At 33.1% G+C, this 26,005-nt stretch overlaps 1 protein-coding gene across 2 annotated transcripts in view; it reads right to left on the bottom strand.

Moving 5' to 3' along the window:
* Window positions 1-344: 344 nt before the first annotated feature.
* Window positions 345-26,005, bottom strand: part of LOC129908695 (protein singed) — a 39,346-nt gene continuing 13,685 nt past the window's right edge. Inside the window, exons 1-7 of one of the 2 annotated variants that reach the window (XM_055985393.1) lie at window positions 15,718-15,905; window positions 15,306-15,641; window positions 9,391-9,811; window positions 9,227-9,322; window positions 8,695-9,168; window positions 778-1,026; window positions 345-717 (exon numbers count right to left, since the gene is read on the bottom strand). In XM_055985393.1, the coding sequence (XP_055841368.1) occupies window positions 624-717; window positions 778-1,026; window positions 8,695-9,168; window positions 9,227-9,322; window positions 9,391-9,811; window positions 15,306-15,510 (1,539 nt within the window). In that variant the 5' untranslated portion in view covers window positions 15,511-15,641; window positions 15,718-15,905 and the 3' untranslated portion in view covers window positions 345-623. Of the gene's footprint in view, window positions 718-777; window positions 1,027-8,694; window positions 9,169-9,226; window positions 9,323-9,390; window positions 9,812-15,305; window positions 15,642-15,717; window positions 15,906-26,005 lie in introns of those variants that run through there. The other variant, XM_055985392.1, reaches the window with a different exon arrangement.

The following is a 26,005-nucleotide window of genomic DNA, read 5'->3' as shown; positions in this document are numbered from 1 at the left end:
AATTAATTATAGATGTTTGCATGCATTTAGAAAGTTTTTGATAAAGAAAATTCAAATAAATCACTAGAGCAAGAGATTTTTAATGTTTTAATTGAATACAAATAATATAAAGAAAATTTAGTTATTTGCATGAGTTTTTTTTTCTTGGGTCTACTCTCAGTATTTGGCAATGGAGTAGTTTAGTTTTGGAGTTTTCCTAGTGCTTTTATTTTTTTTATTTTTAATTAAAATATCGTATAAATGTATAAAATACTATTTTTCTCCTTAGTTTTCTGTTGTGCGGATGTTTATTTTTTTGTTTCTTCTTTCATCATTTTTCTTGTATAAAAATATATAAAATGTAGTTAAAATTATTAATTATTATTTTATTTTTATTTTTTTGTTTTTTAAATATATTGCAAGGGTATCCGCTTAATGCTCGTGAAATTATTTAATGATATTTTTAATGATTATAATTTATATTTTTTTTTATAAGAAAATCCTTTAGTGTTTAATAACTATTTAAAGAAAAATTCAAATTCCTATTCGAATTAAGGAGTTTTTTCTTTCTTTTTTTTTTCATCTTCTTCTCAATTATATATGACTTTCAAAGGACAAGGGCATTGGCTGATTATGGAGTTTATTTAAAATTCCCATTGTGTGGCTGAGTCAGTGCCATCTTCAACTAATTTAAATGCACCATTTTTGGTAGCACCAAGATATTTGCCATCCAATGTTCTATAAAGAAATTCAAAATTATTTTAGGGTCTCATTTGATGAAATTAGTATTTATCTTACCGAATACAAATTCTTGTTGGTTCTCTAAGTTCCAAATAGAAACCATCAACAGGAATGTCAGAGTCAACAGAGATACCATCACCATCAATTCTCCAATATTTGCCACTGTGTGCCTTGAGGTGTACCAAACCTTTTTGTGCTCGTTCCACTAGAATTGTTTCGTATGTGGCTTTATTGCATTCTAATTTAAGGTTGCCAGGTGTTCTATAACCTACGAAACCTTGTTCGCATTTAAGTACTAAAATTGGTCTGAAAGAAAAAAAAATAATAAAAAATCAATTAGAACATGAGAATATTATTTTGTGTTAAAGTTCATTAAAAATGCAGTTAATGATGGCAAACAAAATGCACTTTTTTATTTAAAATTAAAAATTATTCGTTTTGGAATTGCGTATTCGAACACATTTTGCGGATTCATAGGTGTTTCGAAAAACAGACGGTTCTACAATGCGACAAATGTTTGCCCTTTTCAATCCGGGTAGCAATTTTCTACCGGAAAACAATATTCTCCAACAAAAAAGTCGAATGGAAATCAGAACAACCGTTTTCAATCCCTACGGATTCAATTTTCGTTTCCGTTTTCAATTTCGAACGAATATTAGAACTGCCATGATAATTTAGTTCTTCTTCTTTGTATTACAACGTTTCCGACAAAAATTAAAAAACAGATTTACATAAAAATAGGAGAAATAAAGGAGTCTCAAATGGCATTTGGGTTTAAAACGCTAGACTTCATATTTTGTAAATACATCAAAAGATTGATTTGCAAATCGCCAAAAATAAAAATTTAAATTCTGTTTCATGTTTAAAACATGCCAAAATATGTTTTAATTTAGTTGGACATTAAAAATTGGAACTTGTCAACGTGAGATTTTTCTAGACTTTTAAGGTAAGTTATAGAATGTCCAAACAAATTTATTTACAAAACAAAACTGACTATTAGCATTCTTTCTAGATTTGATATTTATTTGACTAGGCTATATTTATAAAACGTATGCTGATCAAAATCTCTCATTCGGTTCTAATCAGCTCAGCTTTTTAAATTAATTAATTAAGTCAAATAATTTATTTTTCTATCCAACGGCCAATTTCTTCACATAAGTACCAAGTCAGCCATTTAGTACTCAGTCTTAACAAAAAGTTAGTACATACTGGAACATTTCCTCAAACTTATAAAACTTGATACTTATGTCGTTTTCGATTTGTTTCACTCAAGGATTTACTCATTCTGAAATCCAATAAAACAGTCTGAATCGCTTCCAATAAATTCTGAACTTTTATATCTGTACTAGCTGACCCGGCGGACTTCGTTCCGCCTTTCCAAGTATTTGTTTTCAAATTTTAGCCCTGTAATGTGTTAAACTTTTTCCGGTTCACTCGGTTCGGTTGATATGTGGAGCACAAATAAATTGACTACAGCGCAACCTACAGGGTCCAATTATAACACAAAACCTGTCTGGGGCAAACCTTATCACACACACAAAATTTCACAAAAAATATCCAGTCATTCGACCCCAAATACGGATTTTGAATTAAACTTGACAACAGCGCCACATACCGGGTCCAATTATAACACAATACCTGTCTCAGATGGACCTTATCGCACACACAAAATTTCACAAAAATCTATTCAGTCTTTCGACCCCAAATACGGAATTTGCATATACATAACTTGACAACAGCGCCACCTACCGGGTCCAATTATAACACAAAACCTGTCTCGGATAGACCTTATCGCATACACAAAATTTCACAAAAATCTGTTCAGTCATTCGACCCCAAATACGGAATTTGCATATAAATTGACAACAGCGCCACCTACCGGGTCCAATTATAACACAATACCTGTCTCAGATGGACCTTATCGCACACACAAAATTTCACAAAAATCTATTCAGTCTTTCGACCCCAAATACGGAATTTGCATATACATAACTTGACAACAGCGCCACCTACCGGGTCCAATTATAACACAAAACCTGTCTCGGATAGACCTTATCGCATACACAAAATTTCACAAAAATCTGTTTAGTCATTCGACCCCAAATACGGAATTTGCATATAAATTGACAACAGCGCCACCTACCGGGTCCAATTATAACACAAAACCTGTCTCGGATGGACCTTATCGCACACACAAAATTTCACAAAAATCTGTTCAGTCATTCGACCCCAAATACGGAATTTGCATATAACTTGACAACAGCGCCACCTACTGGGTCCAATTATAAAACAAAACCTGTCTCGGATGGACCTTATCACCCCCACCAAATTTCAGAAAAATCTATCAAGTCGTTTAGAAGGAGTAGGGTCACAAACAAACGCACAGGAGAATTATATATATAAGATTGGTGTATACCTAATCAAATACGGGAACCCGTCAAAAGTGTGAAAACAAAAAGTATTCACGACTTTTAGTATTAGGTAGGAAAGTATGAAACAATAAATGTATTCAAGGAAAAAAGTATGCGCGACAAAAGTTCGAAAAATGGAAAACTATTATTTTGACCGGGTTTTGAGCTGGCAACAATTACAAAGAGAAAAGAGAATTTGCGAAAACAAAATTGGCGGTGGACAATTCTGATTGGTCAAGAAGGAAGAAATAGACGAATTTATTGTTAGATAGGGCTGGGGTCTCAGAAAAAAAGAGAGTATACAGAAATATTTATTCATAAGGATAGGAGGTCTAAATTTAATTTTCAGTCTCGCAGGTCGCAGCTGCGATGAGCAAGGCAAGAACAAAAGTGTGAATAAATAGACGAATTTATTGTTAGATAGGGCTGGGGTCTCAGAAAAAAAGAGAGTATACCTACAGAAATATTTATTTATAAGGATAGGAGGTCTAAATTTAATTTTCAGTCTCGCAGGTCGCAGCTGCGATGAGCGAGGCAAGAACAAAAGTGTGAATAAATAGATGAATTTATTGTTAGATAGGGCTGGGGTCTCAGAAAAAAAGAGAGTATACCTACAGAAATATTTATTCATAAGGATAGGAGGTCTTAATTTAATTTTCAGTCTCGCAGCTGCGATGAGCGAGGCAAGAACCAAAGTGTGAATAAATAGATGAATTTATTGTTAGATAGGGCTGGGGTCTCAGAAAAAAAGAGAGTTTACCTACAGAAATATTTATTCATAAGGATAGGAGGTATAAATTTAATTTTCAGTCTCGCAGGTCGCAGCTGCGATGAGCGAGGCAAGAACAAAAGTGTGAAAACAAAAAGTATTCTGGACTTTTATAAGGTAGGAAAGTATGAACAGATAAAAGTATTCAAGGAAAAAAGTATGCGCGACAAAAGTTCGAAAATTGAAAATTATTATTTTGACTGGCAAAAGTTAAAAAGAGAAATGAGAATTTGCGAAAACAAATGTGGCGATGGACAATTCTGATTGGTCAAGAAAGAATAAATAGACGAATTTATTGTTAAATAGGGCTGGGGTCTCAGAAAAAAAGAGAGTATACAAAAATATTTATTCATTTAATTTTCAGTCCCGCAGCTGCGATGAGGGAGGCAAGATTAAGAGTGCGCTCGATTATTTTTTTTTAATTAGGGAGAGTGGAGTTTTTGTATGGAAGGTGGACGTCCCGCGGCCAATATATTGTTATAGGCCAGTCATTATGTCGTAAAAAACGGCTTAGAAATGCAAAATGACCGAGAAAGCTAAATTTTGGATATGTTGTAGTGGATGCTTAAAAAAGCTTAACTTGAAGTTTTCGACCAAGATTTCCTATGAGCTTTTTCCGCCACTTTGAAAAAAAGGATAAAATTGGTTTTTTGACAATAACTTGGCTATCCGACGAGATACGAAAATTTTACAATAAGCTTTTTTGTAGCTTTTACCATGTTCTACAATTCATGGATACATATTTTTTGCGTATCATGAACCGTTTTCGAGATATCGATTAAAAAAGTCAAAAATTTGGGACATGCCATTTGTTTTTTTGACATTATCTATTTTTGTGTGATGAATATCGAAAAAATTATTAACATAAAATTTGTAGACCATACTCAGACCTACAATTTTGTATTTTTAGTTTTTTTTTTGGACAAAAATTACGACTTCCAGCTGGCCGCAAGGTCGTTAAGTCCGCGCCCACCGCCAAGAAAGCCGCTCGTTCGGTTGTAAAAAAAACAATCATTCATGTTTTTTTTAATGTTTATATTATTATATCATTAACACATGCATACATATGTATGTATTTATTTAATAAATAATGAGAAGAAAATAGTAATGGTTTCTTTTAACCCCAATTTTATTAACCCAAATTTTGTAAGTACATATACCGGCTTTTTGTGTTGAGTGTGCATTTTGTAATTTGTTTCAATCTCTATATTATTTAGTTTATCAAAATTGCAATTAGATCAGTGTCAATAACTTTTGAAAATAAAAAAATTATTAGCAGCATATGGCTGGTTGGAAAATTTAGGATAAATGGATAAATGAAAGGGAAAAAATAAATTGCCCACAAACTAGTTGGTAGAAAGGGGTATCTTCGTATCTCGTCAGATAGCCGAGTTATTGTCAAAAAACAAATTTTATCCTTTTTTTCAAAGTGGCGGAAAAAGCTCATAGGAAATCTTGGTCGAAAACTTCAAGTTAAGCTTTTTTAAGCATCCCCTACAACATATCCAAAATTTAGCTTTCTCGGTCATTTTGCATTTATAAGCCGTTTTTTACGACATAATGACTGGCCTATAACAATATATTGGCCGCGGGACGTCCACCTTCCATACAAATACTCCACTCTCATTAATTAAAAAAAAATAATCGAGCGCACTCTTAATCTTGCCTCCCTCATCGCAGCTGCGGGACTGAAAATTAAATGAATAAATATTTTTGTATACTCTCTTTTTTTCTGAGACCCCAGCCCTATTTAACAATAAATTCGTCTATTAATTCTTTCTTGACCAATCAGAATTGTCCATCGCCACATTTGTTTTCGCAAATTCTCATTTCTCTTTGTAACTTTTGCCAGTCAAAATAATAATTTTCAATTTTCGAACTTTTGTCGCGCATACTTTTTTCCTTGAATACTTTTATCTGTTCATACTTTCCTACCTTATAAAAGTCCAGAATACTTTTTGTTTTCACACTTTTGTTCTTGCCTCGCTCATCGCAGCTGCGACCTGCGAGACTGAAAATTAAATTTATACCTCCTATCCTTATGAATAAATATTTCTGTAGGCATACTCTCTTTTTTTCTGAGACCCCAGCCCTATCTAACAATAAATTCATCTATTTATTCACACTTTGGTTCTTGCCTCGCTCATCGCAGCTGCGAGACTGAAAATTAAATTTAGACCTCCTATCCTTATGAATAAATATTTCTGTAGGTATACTCTCTTTTTTTCTGAGACCCCAGCCCTATCTAACAATAAATTCGTCTATTTATTCACACTTTTGTTCTTGCCTCGCTCATCGCAGCTGCGACCTGCGAGACTGAAAATTAAATTTAGACCTCCTATCCTTATGAATAAATATTTCTGTAGGTATACTCTCTTTTTTTCTGAGACCCCAGCCCTATCAATAAATTCGTCTATTTATTCACACTTTTGTTCTTGCCTTGCTCATCGCAGCTGCGACCTGCGAGACTGAAAATTAAATTTAGACCTCCTATCCTTATGAATAAATATTTCTGTATACTCTCTTTTTTCCTGAGACCCCAGCCCTATCTAACAATAAATTCGTCTATTTCTTCCTTCTTGACCAATCAGAATTGTCCACCGCCAATTTTGTTTTCGCAAATTCTCTTTTCTCTTTGTAATTGTTGCCAGCTCAAAACCCGGTCAAAATAATAGTTTTCCATTTTTCGAACTTTTGTCGCGCATACTTTTTTCCTTGAATACATTTATTGTTTCATACTTTCCTACCTAATACTAAAAGTCGTGAATACTTTTTGTTTTCACACTTTTGTTACGGATTCATCAAATACAAATATTTTGCTTTTCTACTAGGAAATTTGGTTTGATGTTTAATTTTATTAGTGATTTTGAGTCAATTCTGTCTTGAAATCAAGAAGAGAACTTTAATTCTTAGAAGTGTTCTTTCTGTCATGTTCGTGCGAATAAAACACTTTCAGAAGGTTTCTGAATGATTTCGGACGCTTCTGGAGAGCCAATCGAAAACGACATTATTTATACATAATGTATGTACGTATAAAACTGGTCTGTTATTTGGAGAATTCTTGAAGTTAAAAACTATTCTTTTTTTAAATGTAATCAAATTTTATAATTTAAAAGTGTGGTAATTTAAAAAATAGAAAACAAGAAGGAAATAATTGAAAAGACCACTGAGAAAATTGAAAGAAAATTTTATGAAAATTAAAAAAGCCGGCGAGAAATAAAAATTCTATACATTTTATGCTGACAACTAAGAATTAACAAAGCCTAAGAATCAGAATAAATCAACCAAAAACGATATTGGGATATTTTAAATTTTAGCCGAGTCCTAAGTGATACCCTTTTCACTGGTTGTTACAACATGTAGATTCTGTAGCGAAAAAAAAGAAACACCAGATCATATTCTGTTTAGTTGCAATGCACTTATACACCAAAGATTCAAACACCTGGGTCGCTCTATGAAAATACCCCAAATACTCAATTTCCTGAAAGGAATTAGGTTAGAGGAGGAGCTATAAAATGAGCAACTAACTCATATAAATTACAATAGATCTTATAGGTCGCAGTGCATCTTACATCCTAAATATCAATCAATCAATCAATCTGGTTGTTACCTTGCATGTCACCTAAAGTATCATTTTACAATTTGTCTTCTTGCAAAGGCAATTCTTGTTTGAAGTTGGAAGAAAGATGTTGGACTTCTATGCAAAACTTGAACCTCCTTTTCAAGGAACTGACCAATTTACAATATCTCTTAAAAGAATGAAATCCATTGCTTTGATTCAAGTCTATCGATTTTTGGGTCCTAACTAATATTGAGTTCATAATAATACTCGGTACCAACGGCTTCGTACTTGTGTGAAGAAATTAAGTGATACCAATTGAATCGGTCAGTTCAAAAACGATTTAAGTGCATCAGTTAACTGCTGGACTTAAGTCGTTTCTGAATTGACCGATTCAATGTGATTTCAAACTTTAGGACTAGTACTGGTATGAGCATTTGTTAAGAAATTGGCCTCAAATGCATTTAGAATTTAGTTCAAATCTTCAAGATTGCCCGAATTTATGAATTCTTCGCAATTGGCAGTACCCCGATGAATTTAAAGTGATATAATTTGAATTAAGCCCCAGGAACCCCGTCATGTCAATTCATCACACTAATCATAACGCCACCGGGTACTAATTAGGTCTACACCTTACTCTTCTTAATAGCTGTGTTTTTTTGGCATTGCTACCCGCAGTTGACGTTTACATGCATTACAAATACAACACGCAGCTGCCGATAGGAATTGAAGCTTAACCAAGCTGCGGATAGAATTTTGACGAAATATATAAGTTTAGGTTTTTCTTTCTCTTGGTACGTGCATATAAATTTTTGTTCAGTGTTGATATTTTAGAAATCTTACTGTGGATAACTTTGCCAAAAGAACACGACTAATATCAAACAAGTGACAAGCTACATTAATGATTTTCCGGTGCAAGAATTAATTACTCGTTAAACTAGTCGTTCAATGAAATTGGTCAACGCCTTGACTCTCCGACGTCAACAAATACACCATCTTAACTTTCGTAAAGGCATTGGATTATTAACATCAAAACCCAAAGCAGTTTATCAACGCAAGTCTCATCGGTAATTTCGATGCATTGACAGCATTTTTTGTGGACGTCATCCTGACATGACACCCTTGGGACAGATTTTTACGTAATTTTTCCTAGAGTCAAGATGTTACCCATTTTGGTTGACCGTCTAATCATGACTTTAGTAATTTTATAATAAAAAAAAATAACATTTATTTACCTGTTAATAAGATAAAAATAGAATTTCGTAATTTCCTCAATTGCCTCTGAGGTTGCAAATAAATGCCCGGAACGTTTTGTTGCCAAAAACTTTCCATTATTTGCTCTAAACGAAAGAGATCCATCACCATGCCAAATCAACTCAAACAGTGCATCAGCACATCGTCTATTGCCGGTAGCTTGAATTCCACCACCAGTCGATAAACACCAGTATCGATCTTGTGTTGTGCGCAATGCCCAACGGTGTGCAGACCAATCAAATTCCAATTGGAATGTCTCATTTTCACCAACTTCATCCTGATTAGCAGTCACATCGACACCTTGTTTCACAGAAACATAACGTGTATTCAATCCGGCAATAAATGATGCCTGTGGCAGTGAATCCTCCAACGAGAACAATTCATCGCGGGTAACAGTCGATGAGCGAGACTTTAATACGGCCTTCGAACCAATTGGTGAAAGATATTGACTTTGTCTACATAAAAGAAAAACCATTATTGAATCTTTTCAATGCAAATCTCAATGATATTTACCTATCTCGAAGAGCCAAATGTCCTCCATGGTACTCGGCACTAAATAAACAATCTTCGTTGCATTGCACCTGGAGTTTTCCGTTGGCATTCAAATACCTATGAGAAAACATAATAAGAGAATCCATTATTTACCAAGAATTACTTTGGCACAAAAGCAAACGCACTTGTTGTTGCATGTGTGTAGTGCATAACGACCCCCCTCGTCGGCACGGAACTCCAAGGTGAACAGAGTATCCTCACCCCATGGAATGTTTGCGTCCACATGGATCTCATCTTGTGTCTCGGACAAGTGTGCGAACCGTTTCCTTCCAATCGAACGGAGATTCACCTGAGGTCTGGCCGCCAAATGCACTGTCCAGAATTCACCATTGGACGGAGTCTTTGCTGTGCACACGAGCTTGTCTGGGGTGCCACCTAAGAAGTAGCCGCGCGACTCATTTTTCAGTGCCCATCTGCCGGTATTATCCTCGCTTATACTAATTTGAAATCGACTTCCAGCATCGCGTTCGTCAGACTCGCAAAGCACATTGCCAAATGTATCCACCGAGAGATATTTATTGAGATGAGATCGAAGGTAGATAATACCTGTGTGAATAGAGTAAGAGAAGAGAATAGATATAGTAGAGCAGAAAATGAGATGAGATTGTTCTCAGCGGGAAAAGGAATTAATGCATGCACTTTAATTGGCACTTCATAAGTAAAAAGACTATAGTTGTTGATGGGATTGTGGATTCCCTGGTGGGATTATAGTCGACGACGAAGAATGTCACTGTCATGCGATCGAAGAAACTACTTTTTTTCGAATAAAAATAAACTTCCTGTTCGATGAGTCGTTTAATTGAAACGATCCATGTCAAGATTCGAATCTTATTCGGATTCAATGCAATAAAAAATCCAATTGCGATTTATAACAAAGCAGGACAGATGGACAGATTGAGAGATGCAAAGGATCATTTACATTTTGCTGTGAATTTATAGTTTTTCTTGTTGAATCAAACAAGAGCATAATTATTATTATTATTATTGGAGCAGCACGCTTGCTGATAGGAATAAAATTAATGAGAGACTAGTACTTGTGGCAGTTTAGGAAGACAACATTTAGACAAGACACACGGGAGACGGAACATTGTTAATGAATGGGATTGTCATGAAAAATGGTCTGAAAGTTGAGATGCATTAAGATTAGGAAAACTCTTTTGATAGTTTTCTTAGTGGATTATCATCAATTATAATGTTTCAAGGAATATACGACACTTTAGCTTGACGTAATTGTGTGTTGAATTGCTTTAAATTGTCTACAAAAAAGGACAAAGGATTAATGATGGCAAAAATGTTAAGTCGTATGATTTATAGCTTGATTGCTTAGATATTTGTAGGCTGATGTATGTAACTTATTAACTGATTATACTGCTTGATGGACTGTGGGTTTTGTCAGTTGAAGTTTTGTAAGATATGTCAGTTTAATATTAATTAAAGTAATTTCTAAAAAAAAATTAATGAACTTTTCACGTGAACCAAAATATTGTATGGAATCGTATAACAGAATAAGACTGATTAATAGTGACAAAATAGCCAAGTTAGAAACTTTTAAATAACAAGGACTTTAAGGAAGAAATATAGGAAAGAGACTAAATACTGAAAACTGAGATTTTAAAATGCCTTTGAATTGTTTAGTATATTATCAAATTCATTTGAGCAAAACTTATCCAAGACTTAGTGTGTGTCAGTGTTGTCAGGGTTAACTCAGGGGCAATTTTTATCCCGAATTTGTTTGAGTTAACCTTAAGATAAAATGAAGGTATATTATTTTACAGATATGTAAGCGAAATATATTGTATAGAACCACCATTACTATCAAAACCCTCAAAATGTTAAAATGCAATGGCTGAAGGTTCAAAAATCTGTTTGGACTGTTAGAATCAGTGCGACATAAATACGTTATTTTTTTATTGCTACACAGTGTTAGTAATAAACACTTAAGAACAAAATTTATAAAAAAAATCAAGTCACGGGTTTAAATAAAATGATTTTTTTTTGTTTTTCAAGTCCATAAAAATCGGTTGACTAATCCCAGAGTAGGTTATAAGAAAATAAATTGAACTCAATTTATTTTTAGTAATGCTATGACATTTTAAAACCCTCACTATCCGTAAAGATAATACCCCCACTGTATATACTTAAAAAACAGCTTTGTCAAATTTTCACCAATTTAAAATTTTATTTTTTGAAGAAAAAAATCATAAAACATGTGGTTTATTTAAACTACCTAGACTGTATAAGATGAACAATTTCAAAAATTCTATTTTTTGTCGTTTACCCAACTTAGCCATCATTTTAAGCATATGTTTTAAACACAACATTCTATTTGAAATATATTCGAAAATAATTATTATTTTCAATAAAAAAAAAGATATTTTTTATAAAAATCGGTTTAGAATTAATTGAGAAAAAATTTCAAACGATTTCAACTCAATAAAGAAATGCAGAAATTTCATACCAAACTATCACATAATTGAACAAAACTTATCTGTTAGTTTTGTACCCAAATGTTAAAATTTCTTCATGTGTTAAAATCTTTTTCAGTCAATTCTTAATCGATTTTCATAAAAATGCGATACGTACATTCCTTGCTTGGATGTGGAAAGTTGAAGTTTTTCAAATTAATTGAACATAAAGCGACTAAGCACCACTAAAAGAGTCTGATTATCGGGTTGATCCCAATGAAATACCTACAACTCCAACATAAGAACTTGGTGGTAACAAACACAAGTTCATTGAAAACCATTGATTATAGAGGCAGCATCACTGCCTTTTTTGAAACTTTTTGATTATTTATTTTTGAATGGGTCATAGGTAGGCAGGTTGGAAGAGATGGCGATCATAAGCAAATTAATTAGCGCAGAATGCTCTTTTTTGATACCAAACTAATAAAACCTATGAGTGATAAATAGAGTTATAGAATTAGTGGTGGCATGTCTCCGGATAACTTGTCGTTCACCGTATTTCAAAGCCAGTTACCTCGCAGTAGCAGCACATAGGGAGAGCAGCCCAGTACCCAGAGGCTGTAATTAATCCACTTTGTTGCATTGAGGAATGAGATCAAGTCTTTCGTCTGAGATTTTATCTGTCACTGAAAAATTTAAACAAGCCTGGGGGTCAATTCCCGATCTGTGAAGCTGTGAAGTGATAAAAATAATATCATTTCACAGGCACCCCTTATGCGATTCTCAAACTCAATGTGATAAGATGTGTACTAAAAAGTACTAAATGAAAAAAAACTTTCATTTTTGAGCAAAATAGCTTATATGAACAAAAGTTTTCTTAATAAACAAAAGGCGGTTGCCTTTTACTCTACCGGCCTAGGTTAGAATCCGGGTGTAGTTGAGATTGTTTATTTTTTTTTTTAATTGTGTTTTTATTTATTTATTATTTTTCACAAGAATATTGGGTTGTGGTAATAAATTATCAGTTTGAGAAATTCTGTCACTTTAGTTTCAGTTTTGACTTTCTAATTTTTGTTTTTTTGTGAGTTTTTAATTATTTTTTAATTATCTGTCAATAAATTACACTCTATTAGCCTCCGTTCTTGAAATATTACCGTTATAAAAAAAAACCTTTTTTTGCATTTTATAACGGTAATATTTCAAGAACGAAGGCAAACAGAATTTTTGTGATTGCGGATTCGAGTTCAGCAACCCAAAAACCTTCAGAAAAGTATATTTTGGTTCTTGTGGCAAAAAAAGTTTAATTTGGTTGGCCTGTGTTGTTTCTGACAGTTTTTAACGGTAATATTTCAAAAACGGAGGCCAATAATAATTCGAGTTCAGCACATCAAAAACTACTAGAAAAGTATATTTTGGTTGTTGTGGCAAAAACCTTGTTGACCAGTGTTATTAAAAATAAAAAGCGTTCGTGCAAAGAAAAACCAATATTATCAAAACCAAAGCTTTGTTTTGAAGCATAAAGGTCAAATATGTGTTCCCAGAAAAAAATAAAGAAAGTTGAGAAGTCGAGGCCATGACGAAGAATATCAAATCTTAGACTCGGGACGAACTTGGAGAAGAATTGTTAATCCTAAATTTACCTTTTTATCAAAATTTTAATGGAAACAAATATTAATAAATCTAAATAAAAAATTGGTTCACCAAAATAGTGCCTTTATTTCTTTCTTCATATCTTATTCAACTTAAAATCATCTCGCTACAGTCAAGATGCTCTTGTTTCGAATATGAAGTTGTCAGTCAGCTAAGTATTTGACCTATGAAGACCCTTTAGTCTGGATCAAAGACTAGGAATATGCCCCATAGCTCCGTTAATCAACCCAACTAATGCTATCAATACTGAACAAGAACTTAATGTGAAAACTTCATTAATTTCAACGCTTTGAGTGCTATTGAAAATGGTGAAGACTTGGTTATTGGAGATTCTTCAATTGAAAAACTCAAAACTGTAATTTAATTCTTGTCTTCAACTTTCCTCTGGCACTCGACTCAAAATTATCTCGCGAGTGTTCACACTCAAAACGCGTTGCAAGGCAATTCTCAAAAGTTTCAGTTTCCAATTGTTGTAAGCAAAGAGTCAGAACTTAACTTACATAACAGTAAAAACTGTAAAAGCATTTAAGTCTGGGTAGTTGCAACTTGCAAACGACATAGAGTACTTCCGTAACTAAAGCCATTGTTCTCTCAAACTTTGCTTACAATACTGACTTATGAAATGGAATAAAATTCGGTTGTGATAAATAATTTATCATGTGAAAAGATTTAGACATTTATTTTCATTTTTTCACAAATCAAGAATCGAATTTATTGTGAAGCTGTGAAATTTTCTTCATTTCAAAATATCACAGAACGGAAATCGACCCTCTGGTCAGAATTTCTCAAGCATCAGCTAGAAAATAAAACATACCTATTCTTTCATTTTGTTTTTCTTTACGCCAAAAAAAGAAACCAAACAATGTAAGCAATACAAAACTACGTTCTTAGAAAACAACAGATTTGCTTTAATTTGCATTTGGTACTTCCAGAAGTGCAAAAAATAAGTATCCTCACATTAACCTTATTGAAAATTCTACGTGTGTAATTAATAGCTTCAAAATAGATAAATTGCACCTTTTCCATAATTACCTAAATCAACAAAAGAAAAGCTTTCAAATTTTTGCAAATTACAATTTATTTACCATAATAATCTGTTTTTAAAACAATCGTTTAACTTTCAAAATGCAAAACTATTTAAAAAAAAAAAACTCTATCTCCATCGAACCAAAAAACACACAGTAGCAATATCAGAATAAGTAAAAGGAAAAACAAAACGACTATTAATATATACGTCAAGAGTAGTGATTAATGTTCCAATCTATCATTTAAGAACTCCGATAGATCTAAGAGAAGAGGAAATTGATGTGATGGTTAATCAATATACAATATGAACAAAAAAATACAAGAAATAAAAACAAAAAAAGGAGAAAGAAAAACCGTTCAACTTTGCCATCACAATTCACTACTCCCAGACAACATGGGTCATTCGCCTTTTCGAATACAATACATGCACCAGTCAGCCAGCCAGCATCCATGAGATGAAAAAAGATGAAAAAAATGCGACAAAAACAAAAAGTACCCCAGAGTACCTATATCTTCATAAAATCGATTACTTTTTATATTCTTCTGAGGCTGAGACTGACCTAGTCACAGTCTCATAGTGTCTTTTGTCATGCAATTTAGTTGGAAATTATTTTCATTACCCGCCCGCAGCAAACAGCACAAACTGTCTAATAATCATTTACACTGATTGGGCAATTTACTTTTATCATCAACATCATAATAGAAGTTCAAAGACTCAAGACTGAGATTTCAGATGATGCAGTAGAGCTAGTAGATATAACTTCGAGAGAAAAAGTTGGGAAATGCTGCACAATTTCAAGAAAATCGTGACTCTAAGGAGGAGTTTTCTTTCTAATAATAAAAAAAAAGGTGCCTCAAGTCTTAAAATTGTTAAAAGAGATAACTACAAGAGAGAAGGTTTACCTCTACAATCATAAGCTATAACAATTTTACAATTTTTTTGTTTTAGAGATACGTACTTTCTCCAGTATTGGAGGGCTCCAATGTCCATAATTGTTTCTTCTTAAGACTAGCTCCATTTGCATTCAATTTAAAGCCAAATGTCTCAGCTGTCATGTACTTGTGCTGGCCATTAATCAGACCAATAGTCCACCAACCTTTTTGTTGGTTTTGTGCAATAATATCGCCATTGGATCCATTTAGTTCATACCCAGTGCCGTTCATTGTCTTTGTTTATTTTTTTAATTTTTTGTTTTTCCTGTTTTGTTTTTTGTATGTGTCACTCGCTGTTCTCTTGATTTATTACTTTTCAATAAGAATTAAAAGTTTCCACTAGAAGATTGCCGGTCACAGCTCTGAAATAAAAGAGAAAAAGAAAAAAAAATCAGAAATGATTGCAAAATTTAAAATTAGAAATTATTTTTTTTTTACTTTGTTTTGGAAAAACCAACAGATTTGAAAATTATATAAACCAGTTGCTACAGTTTTTGTCATTTTAGAGCGAAAAGTTTAAATATTTGTCATTTTTATCGAAGAGGGAAATGCGTGAATGAAATGTTGTAGAGAAAAGGACCCAGAAATGAACCCTGTGGAACAACAGAATGAACTTGAAAGGAGATTTGAAAAAAATAGAGTCAATTTTGATTCTAAGATAACGATTTGATAAAAAGCTGATTAAAATTTCAATAACATTGAGAGTGAAATTTAATAAGATCACTTTTAAGATGAGAAAATCATGGTTCAATAAGGTTCAATTTGTTTACCAATTTTTACCAAGATTAGAAATTAGAGAGATTGGTCTAAAAATGTGAATACCTTTACTTACAAGCCTTAGGGTAGTGTGAATTATTTAAACACTTATTAATTATTGCATTTTTTGTTTAAAAAAGTTAAATTTTGTCAAGGCCCAACGATTTTTTATTATTTAAGTTAAATATGAATTATGTTTTCAAGTCGAAAGTCTGCTGCTTTAGCCGAGAAAATAAAGAAATGGTAGGGGATTTATTCTTTTTTCAGATAATGAGATTAAATTTTGAGAAATTTATGCAAACCGATAAGTTTTTTGGGTATTAACCCGTTTATTTCTTTATGCAGAAGATGTTTCAGATTTATATTTTTACGAAATTAAAGAGAATATAGGGCTTATTCTAACTCAATCAAAAACCAAAAAAATAAATTTTGTTACTTGAGACTATATTGCCTAACAGCAAAGTATAATAAGTCAAAAACGTATTCTTCGAAGTTGAAACTTCAAGAGCAGTGACTGAGTTAACCATAAAATTATGATCTGCATATAATTTAGAAAACAAATTTTGAATTGCGTTTATCATATCAGAGTTTTTAAAAATAATTGTTCTTTTGGTAATTTATTCAATTTTATTCAATATAAGTTGAAATGACCTCAACTCCAAAAAAAATTTTTATTTTTTGGAGTTGAGGTTACTTGAACTTATATTGAATTATATTCACTCCACTTAAAATAAAAATAATTTTAATAATTTTTTATTATTTTTGTTATTTTTTTCTTCGATATTTTATTCAATTTATTTTAAATTTTATTAAAATTAATTATACAGGGTGTCCTTAAAGTCAACGTTGAAACGAAAACGGTAGATAGGGTAGGTGGTGACTGTTATCAGAAAAATAATAAAACAAAATCGCAGCCATATATTTTGGGAGTTATGGGCATTCGAAAAACAATCGAAAAAATGGTCAACCTGTGACGGTCTTTCATGTGCCGTGACTACAAATCTTAAGTTTTCTCAATTTTTTCTTTTGCTACGGAACCTTGAATAACAAGTGCATTCAAAAATTTTAACTCAGCTGCATCAGTTTTAAAGCAAATATCACTTTTTTTGCCAAACTAAGTATTTAAAAAAATTAACATGACCCTAATTCAATGAGCCGTAGTGTAAAAAAAAAATGCACTACGATATTTCGACAAGTTACTTAAAAAGTTGGCGTGTTCAACTCTCTTTTCAAAATGGTATAAAATTGGAGAATGTTTCATAAATAAAGAAAATAAAAATGTTTTTCTTAAGAAATCCAGGTAATTTTTCCATATATTATTTAATTTTTGTACCCTACCAGAACTGAATTCGTATTTTTAGAAGTAGTAAAGTGCTTTAAAAGATAAAACAAGCTTAAATAATACTCTAAAGGTAATAGTTGGTAGACTACGTTTTAGCATAGGCTTATGAATGAAAATAGTAGAAAAACTTATCTTATCTTGAACGTAAAACAATGTGTACCCAAAAGCAGGTTCGAAATAAAAAAAAGTTCGTTTCAATTTTGTAAATTTTTGTGAATTATATTCTTAGTTAAAAATTTAATTATATGCTATTCAAGTATAAAAATATGAGCGTTTCTTAAGTCATGAAGAATATAGCTGATTTCGTTTGTTTGAATCTTCGTGTTACTCTTTCAATTCCAAGTTTTATATTCCAACTTTAAATGAGAACTGGCAAATAAAGAAACACCCTGTATATAGTTGCGTATTCAGATTATAATGAGACTGTTTATTTTAACAGCATTTGCAACCTTATCATTTTACTTCAAAATCAAAACATTTCTGTTTAAAAATTGAAGTCCTTTTTTCATTAATTTGTTAGTTTTTGAAAACTTTATGCAAACATCAAACAAACACTCAATCAAACATCGACACTGATTCAAAATTCTTCAACTCAATTGTTTACAAAAACAAACACGTTTTCCCTATTTGTTCATCCTTTCCATTACATATTTTGTTTTTTATTACTATATTTTCTTGGTAAACAATTGATAAGAGAGTAAACAAACGCACTAAACCGGCCTCTTTGGCATACCTCAATCATACAATGTCTCTAGTAATTCACACGAGACCATCAGCTACAACTAGAAATAACAACAACAACATTGATTTGTCATCACAGCTGCTGATGGAAGAAAAAAATAACATTTGCTTAGATGGTCATCTTACAGTCCAGTCCAATACCAGCGTTTCTCTATTTAACAGCACCCCATGACTATGCCATGACTGACTACTATTACAATGCACAGCATGGGAGCAACAGCTTCTTGTTTCTGAAATGTAAACAGTAAACACTAAGAAAATATTCAAGATGTTATTCATTCATCTATATCTCTCTTCTCTATCTAAAGGAGAATACTCCTGAAGAGTACCAGCGCCGTTGGGCTTTTTCAATAAAAACCATTACAAGATCTATACCACACAATTAATAATGCAATTCCAAGTGACTTGAGATAAGATACCATCCTAACAGAGTCATTTGTCTTTTTGTCTCTCTTCTTGAGCGCCTAGACTTCATCTACACCTAACCTAAAAGATTCATATACATTTTTTTAATAATAATTACGATTATCAGTTTTATATGGTGGATGGATTAAAATCAGTTTAAGCGAATAAACACGACGGACACATGGACACAAGCCCAATGCAACAGCAGCATCAGCAACGATGATTAATCTGTGGATACTGGTTTTTCGGTTTAACTGTATCGTTTAGCCTAGTGAATATTTCAAGCGTACCATCACCGTTAGTTGGATTTTAATGTGTTGCCCCATTAAAATCAACAAAATCAACCATGCTGCAATCCGCACTTCCAAGTAGATCAGAGTATACAAGAGTATACCATGCCACTGGAGAGTACACCTCTTCATCCATAAGCCATCTCTCATCTTCAGCCAGCGATACTGGCTGTTGGCTCGAGTCAATAGCATAAAACTTGAAGTTAACAGTGAAGAAGAAAGTTGAACAGCGGGAAATGTATGTTTGTTTGAGTTTTTTTTATTTTTCTTTCTTGTATTTATATTATTTTTAGCTAAAGCACTTTCTAACTAAAATAAGTAGTGTAACTGTTTGTTGATAAAGAATTTTAATTTTTGTTTCAGAAAATTACAAACAAGAATGTTGAGAGAAATATTTGAAACTTTAAGTTTCAAATGACAAAAAAAAACCGTACCAGTTGGTACATAGAATTTTCAAATCTGTTAGTTGTCTCAAAAAAAGTTTAAGCATTGAAAGAGTGGCAATGAAGCCGAGAAATGCACTCGGTTTATTCTGATCATTAATTAAATTATATTTTTGCCAACAAATCTTTTACTTTTTACTATATGATATTAAGAGGTACATCAAATAATTTGACTAATTCTTTCATAAAATCAGAAAATAATATTGATTGTTCACCTTCAGGATAGGTGGCTTATGATGTTAAGAAGAAGAAAAAGATTGTGTATTGTTCTTAGCTATTTTAGATTTTTTAGCTGGAAAAGATGGATGGGAATTCCTATTATAAATTGGAGAGTTCACTTCATCTAATCTTTTAAGTCTAATATTACTGTCATTTGGGATCTATAACATTGAATTGGGTAGGTTACATCTGGGTTGTCTTATCTGTAGAAAATGTTTTCAATTGTTTCTTCGAGTCGCCGCCTATATTCCCTTACACCGTAAGTCGCTTAGTTATTGAACTAATCTCAACAAAATCTGCAAATATTAGGCGTGTTACATTAGCAATCATCCAATTTCTCTAAAAAAAATACACCTTAGGTATTTGAATAAACTCTTTTGGTTTATGAATATCTTAACAAGTGCAACACTTTTACTGAATTTCACAGGTTTTGAATTTTATTCTCAGGGTGTCTCGGTGCTAGGTTTGAATTTCTCTCAAAAAATATTTTATCACATGAAAAATTAAAATAGAAATTCTTGATTCTTTATCTGTATGACATTGCCAAATTTTATTAACTTACCATTAGTCAAATGTCGTGTCTTTCTCACACGGTTAATGGGAAATGTACTAAAATGTGACCCTAACGAAAACATTTGCGCTTGCACAAAGGTTACGAGGTGCGACCCAGTCGTGCATTTTATTTTTTCTAACCATTGGTCAACTTGCGAGAAAGAACCCAATAGAGTTTTCTTTTTAGAATATATTCGTACGTACCAAATCATGGTTAGTTATTGTTAACGGGTATTAATTACCAACCAATATACAAATCGAAAATCATCTGGAAATTTTGTGGCCTCATCCTAGCAATTTGCTGCAAATTTTTAACATATTTCCTTCCCATAAAAATCTTACAACTATAAAAAGGCAGTTAAATTTTTAAATAGATTTTTTAAATTCTTTTACATTTTGCTTTCGACTATTTTTTTAAATTTTTATTTTCGACTCATTGAAAAATCATTATTCAACAGCCATTATTTTTACAATTATCATTGTGATAAAGTGAGAATGGCTTCGGGAGGGTATGACGTTTTACATACTCTGGGCTGCAGCAACGCAACCTAATCAAGATAAGCTCCATACATTATAGGCATGACCGCATGAGCAATCTTCTTCAAAAGCTTATCGCACAGACCGGGCAAGCTGCACTCATTACCATAATATCTCATTTTATCGCTAGCAAAGAAAAAGGATAGGAATTCATCCGTAGATGTGCCAAACAACAACCTCTCCCAATCCCAATCACAATCCCATCATCAGGCAATCATCAAAGTCTGTAGCTGTATGTTTTTTTTTATCATTTTATAAATTTTGTTTCGTTGTTTTGTGGTTGCTGTTTCCATTTGAAGTAATTCAATGTCGTCGTGCGTCTTAGTCGTCGTCGTCGCTGCTGTTGTTAAAACGACAAGCGTCTCGACTCAACTCGAAACTCAAATGAATCGCCAGATAGTATATTATATTTTTCTGTCTAAATTTAGAAGCGTTTTGTTAAATGTTCTTTCTTTAGTATTCATTGAGCATCGCAATTCCAACGCGCCTTTTTTTCTGTTGTTCTTATGATTCAACATTAAACGCTACTGGGTACTCGAGAGGAAGTTGATTTGTTTTACTGTCTTTGTTTTACCAAAAAAAAAATATAAAATAAAAACAAAAAAAGACGAAAAAAAAACTAATAATAAAACCTAAAGTGCGTGTCATTGCGCGCATATAAAGCTGGTTTCTGAGGGTAACAACTCTACGTCTGCATTGCACTTAAGAAAAGAAGAGATGTCGATGTGTTATTTATACCTACTACCTACAGCGGGAAATGAGAATCAACAAATCTTGAACTTGCACTTCAAAATTTTACGACTTTAAGATTATTTTTTATGGTTGTAATTTAGTTCAGAGGCTGGAAAGCATTGGATTGCATAACTAGGGCAATACAATTTAGTTTTCCATTATGTTTTCAATTTACATTTCATATTAGGATTTATAAGAGTAAAAGCAAGAACTCTTATAACCGCTAGTCGCCAGGTCAAAAGTTAAGCTTAACAATGGGCACGTTCAGGAAAAGTTAGGAATTAAATATTTAGTCAACGTCATTTTCTGAACGAAAATTTAGGTAGACGACTAAAGTTAAGTCGTTGGCTTCCGCTAATTGTTCGGCTGCAGGTGGTCTATGAAGTGACCTAATATTCCACGTGCAGGTTCGAAATTCAATGTCCTTATTTCGTTCACAAAGTTAATCACCAGTAAATCCGTTCGTATCCGAGGCTTGTCTTTGTTGCATTACTGATTTAATATAGCTTTCTACGGCCTTTAGTCCAAACAAAAATTTGGCGTTTTCGTCCCAGTGGAGCTCATTCGACTCATCACTTGAATTATTGTGAGACACCTTGTCAATACGGAAATTTTGTTTTCTATTCAGTAAATAAGTCAACTTTACTGATTTCAGAAGTATATAGAATTTATATTAAAAAACCAATCTTCTTCTTCTTTCTTCCATTACTTCAAAAGCGAACTGCATACGGATTGTACAAGTACACTAATGCTCCGCCCCGGAAAGTGTTCGACTCCAACCCAGAGGGATGGTGCAGTAGAGTAAGACCTCGTCTGAAAGGCAAGGGTAGCTCAATCAGCTGCGCGTTCGAAACTTGAAGCAACTACCTAGTGATAGAGCTGGCTGGAGAAGCATTGTATTTAGGCGCTGGTCACCCTAAGTAAGTACCCAAATATGATATGAATATGGATTTTTGAAAATACAAATTAAACTCTCGCTTCCGCTAACAATGGAGTTTTTATACAACGGAAACCATCACAACGAAATGAATCAAAAATTCAAAATTAATCATCTGTTCAGAATACAATGTCAACCCAAAAATACCATTAATTTACTCATACGACAAAAATCTATGTTTCCAATCATTGTGGTTTGATTAAGAACAAAAAAGGTAGAATATTAAAACAATGTGTCATCAATGATTATCAGAAAGCAAAATGACTAAGACAACCATAACCATCTGAGAGCACGGAAAAGGAACAAACATTCCTAAAATTAAGGAATGCCTGTTCAAAGAATGTTTTTGACAACACCTTAACTTAATCAAAAGGTTGTATATCCTGTTTTGGGGAGGTTGTTGTAATCTACCAAATTGATTGTCAGCCTTGCCAAAGTGTTGTTTAGTCGAACGCTAGACTGTCACAGCATGTACTAAAACTAAAATTGAAGTGTGAAAGTCATTGGCCAATTTAACGATCTCTCAAACCAACGCGTTGTTTCTATAGTCTCACAGAGCAGCATTCAACTGTCAGATATTAGTTTCCTATCGGCATAAGGAATTCCCATACCAACGGGATAACGTCTTTCATACAAGGAAAGAATCTTGCCGGCATTTGTACCGTGCGGCTTTATTATCTACAAGTAGGATACGATTTCACACCTGTCGATTAGTTGACACCTTGATAGTTGCAAAATGTGTGCTTATATCATTCATATGTGACAATTTTTTTAAGAATTCGTTGAAAAAAAACTTAAATGAAACTCTTGGTTTACATTTTTTCTAAAAAAAAAATGTCTAAAAGATTAAACGCATAACTGCTTCTCTTTTTTGTCTACAACAAAAACTAAGAATCGTTTTCATGAATAAGTAAACTATCAACACTAGACTGTATAATATGAGTCCATCTCCTATTAATCCACCAGCCAGACGACCACGACCACGACGACGACGCACGATTCGTTTAAAAGATTGTGATTGGAATAAAAGATGTGCCAATGGATTTATTAAGTGCACTCCAGCACATCACATCACCAAACGCCCGCAGCAGCCGTTCAGCATCACCCAGAAACAGCGTGCGCACTTACTTTTGATGATTGTTGTACATACATATTTTGATGTTAAATTGATTGAATTGCATGTCAGTCAGATATTATTTATCCAAGATAATACCAAGAGTACAGTTCTCTTGAGGCAATTACCGAAATCGCATTTAAATCAAAACTAATTAACACAATTAAACGAGTGCCTTTGCTTGCTTGCTAGCTTGGTGGTTATTATTGAGGCGCATACAAAAACCTACATAGTGTGCCTGAAAACATACTTCACAGAGTTTTAATAGGAACAAAAAACTACTATAAAAAAAAAAAACTCTGAAAAGAGGAAATATTTGTAGTTTTTTTTTTTTTTTTGTTGTCTATTGTGTTTGCGGAATAACTTGAAGGAACAGCTAGAAAGCCTGTTAGAATAGACACGGCGCATTCTTAATGCTCTGAATGCTTCTTCTAAACACACCACAGCACAGAGAGATAAAACCGGCACCAAGAGCAGCACCAGAAACCAACAAGATAAAGTGGCAACGAGAGGTAGTCTAGTAACAGCAGCATCAACAAAACAACGGAACACCATCACCAGAGTGTAAGTAGTTCCCCATTCTGATATTTGAGCTTAACATGCGATTAAATTGCAACCTTCTTCTTCTTTTAGATTTTATTTCTTTTTTTATTTCTTCGTTTTGAACTCACTCCTCTTTGTCGACATCATCGACATCGTTGTTGTCGTCGTCATCTCTGTTTTGTGAGTAGTTCTTTTTTGCTTCCTCTCGCAAACCAACAGTACACTACTTATTCATCATCAACACAACTATTCTAGTCCTCCTTTGCACTGCTATTGTACCCGATGCATGCTCTGTAGAAGGTTTAATAGCTCTTGGTGGTGTTGCTTCAGCTAATGATGATAGCAGTGACCGGGGCCACAGGTAAATTGCTGACTTTAAACTATCTACAAAAAAGAAGAAGAAGAAGAAGAAAAAAAAAAACTATAATAGAAGAAAACCAGTTATATAAAACGGATTCTTACGTGCTCAGTGCTCAGCTAGAGAGCTGACAATCTGACTACGACAAGGCTTTACTATCTCATCCTCGAGGATAGATATGTATCTGGATAGATTGGCTCGCTAAGAGTTAACCAATATGGAGAGCGACCGAATTTTGTGATATTCAAATGCTGGTGCATCTACTAGGCAGGCACAGTCAGTATAGATAAAGAAGGTTCAACCACTTAAGGAAAAAACTACAAGTATTTAGCAATGGTTGCATTATTGGCGACCAATCGACCGATCGATTTGAACCAACGAACGGTCGTGGCCGTGCTGTGCCGTGCCGCCAAACTGAATCTTCAAGCTCTCATGTGCCGTTGAAAGTTGAATAACTAGATGAATTGGAAATGTAGAGTGCAAACAAACAAAAAGAAAAACCAGTACGATGCTCGGTGCATGCAGGCAGCATAAATAAATAACAAAAACCAAACTAAATCCTTCATCTCTTCTGATGGTACATTTTCCAGCTTTTTTTATTTGTATCATCATTGCACTTAATGTTGTTGCACGGATTTATTTCTTGTTTGATTAGCTGTCTTGAGTAATTTTTTTTTTCTCTTATTTTATGCCTCTTTTTCTTCTAATTGTAAGCGCAACTATGTCTAAAATTCATAATTATTTGATTGAAGGCGGGGATTTCTTTTCGCCTGTTGATATATAATTGTTCAAATTGATACTTCTTGTCATAGCCGTCAGCATTAAGATGCATTAGATTCTGCTAAATGTATGTAATGGAATAATAAAATTGAAAATAAAAAAAAAATAATTCCACGAACGCATCACGAAGAGAGAAACGATGATGAGAGATGAGTTGCTGTTAAATAGGTTGCTGTCTGAGCTAGATTTAGTGCGGATTTATTCAATTCACAAAATAAAAACCGTTGCACGAGAGACGTTCTTCTAATTTGCATATAATTTGATGTTCATGTTCACATTTATGTTCTTCTGAGAAAACAAAAATGCAAATAATGTATTATGTCAAGTTTATTTGTTGTTCTTTTGTTTTTTTTTTCGTTCCCAATTTATTATTATTTTTTTTTAATAATCAAGTTCTGGAGGTGTATCCTTTTTAGACTTATTTTTTAATGCCACTTAACCTTGACAAAGTCTGATGATGATGATGATTGAGAAACGCCAATGAACGTGTATGTTGTATCAAATGTCTAGTCTCTCTATTTATAGTTAAAGTTTAGTAGAGTCTGTATTGAAGAATCAGGTTGTTTTAAAAAGATTGCATACAATTTGATTTGGACAGTGACACTTGTCACTGGACATCATGTTGAAAATGATATCAGGTGACAAGCAGTCACTTCGTGTTTTTGATAAACTTTGGTCTCGTTTATTGGACTTGTATTTTAGATATAGGTTTCGGGAAAGAGTTTAAGTTGTGTTTCTATTCATTTTTAATGTCCAACATTTGAGAAGTCGGCTTGTGAGAGTTCATGCAAAATGTAATGCAATTTTTTTTTGGTCGACATTCGGGTTGTGATAGAAAGTTAAAAATTGTTTGTATTATTGGCAGCACGAAAACAAAAATATATCTGGCACCATGTCCTAGTGATTTACAAGTTTAGTATTCTAAACCATACCTGTGAGTGTTAAATTAGTTTTCAGGAATGGAATGGTTTCAATTC

The sequence above is a fragment of the Episyrphus balteatus genome, chromosome 2, assembly GCF_945859705.1.
Source record: "Episyrphus balteatus chromosome 2, idEpiBalt1.1, whole genome shotgun sequence".
In the NCBI taxonomy this organism is placed as follows: domain Eukaryota; kingdom Metazoa; phylum Arthropoda; class Insecta; order Diptera; family Syrphidae; genus Episyrphus; species Episyrphus balteatus.
Note: the sequence above shows the minus strand (reverse complement) of the source record. Positions and strands in the feature narration are given on the sequence as shown.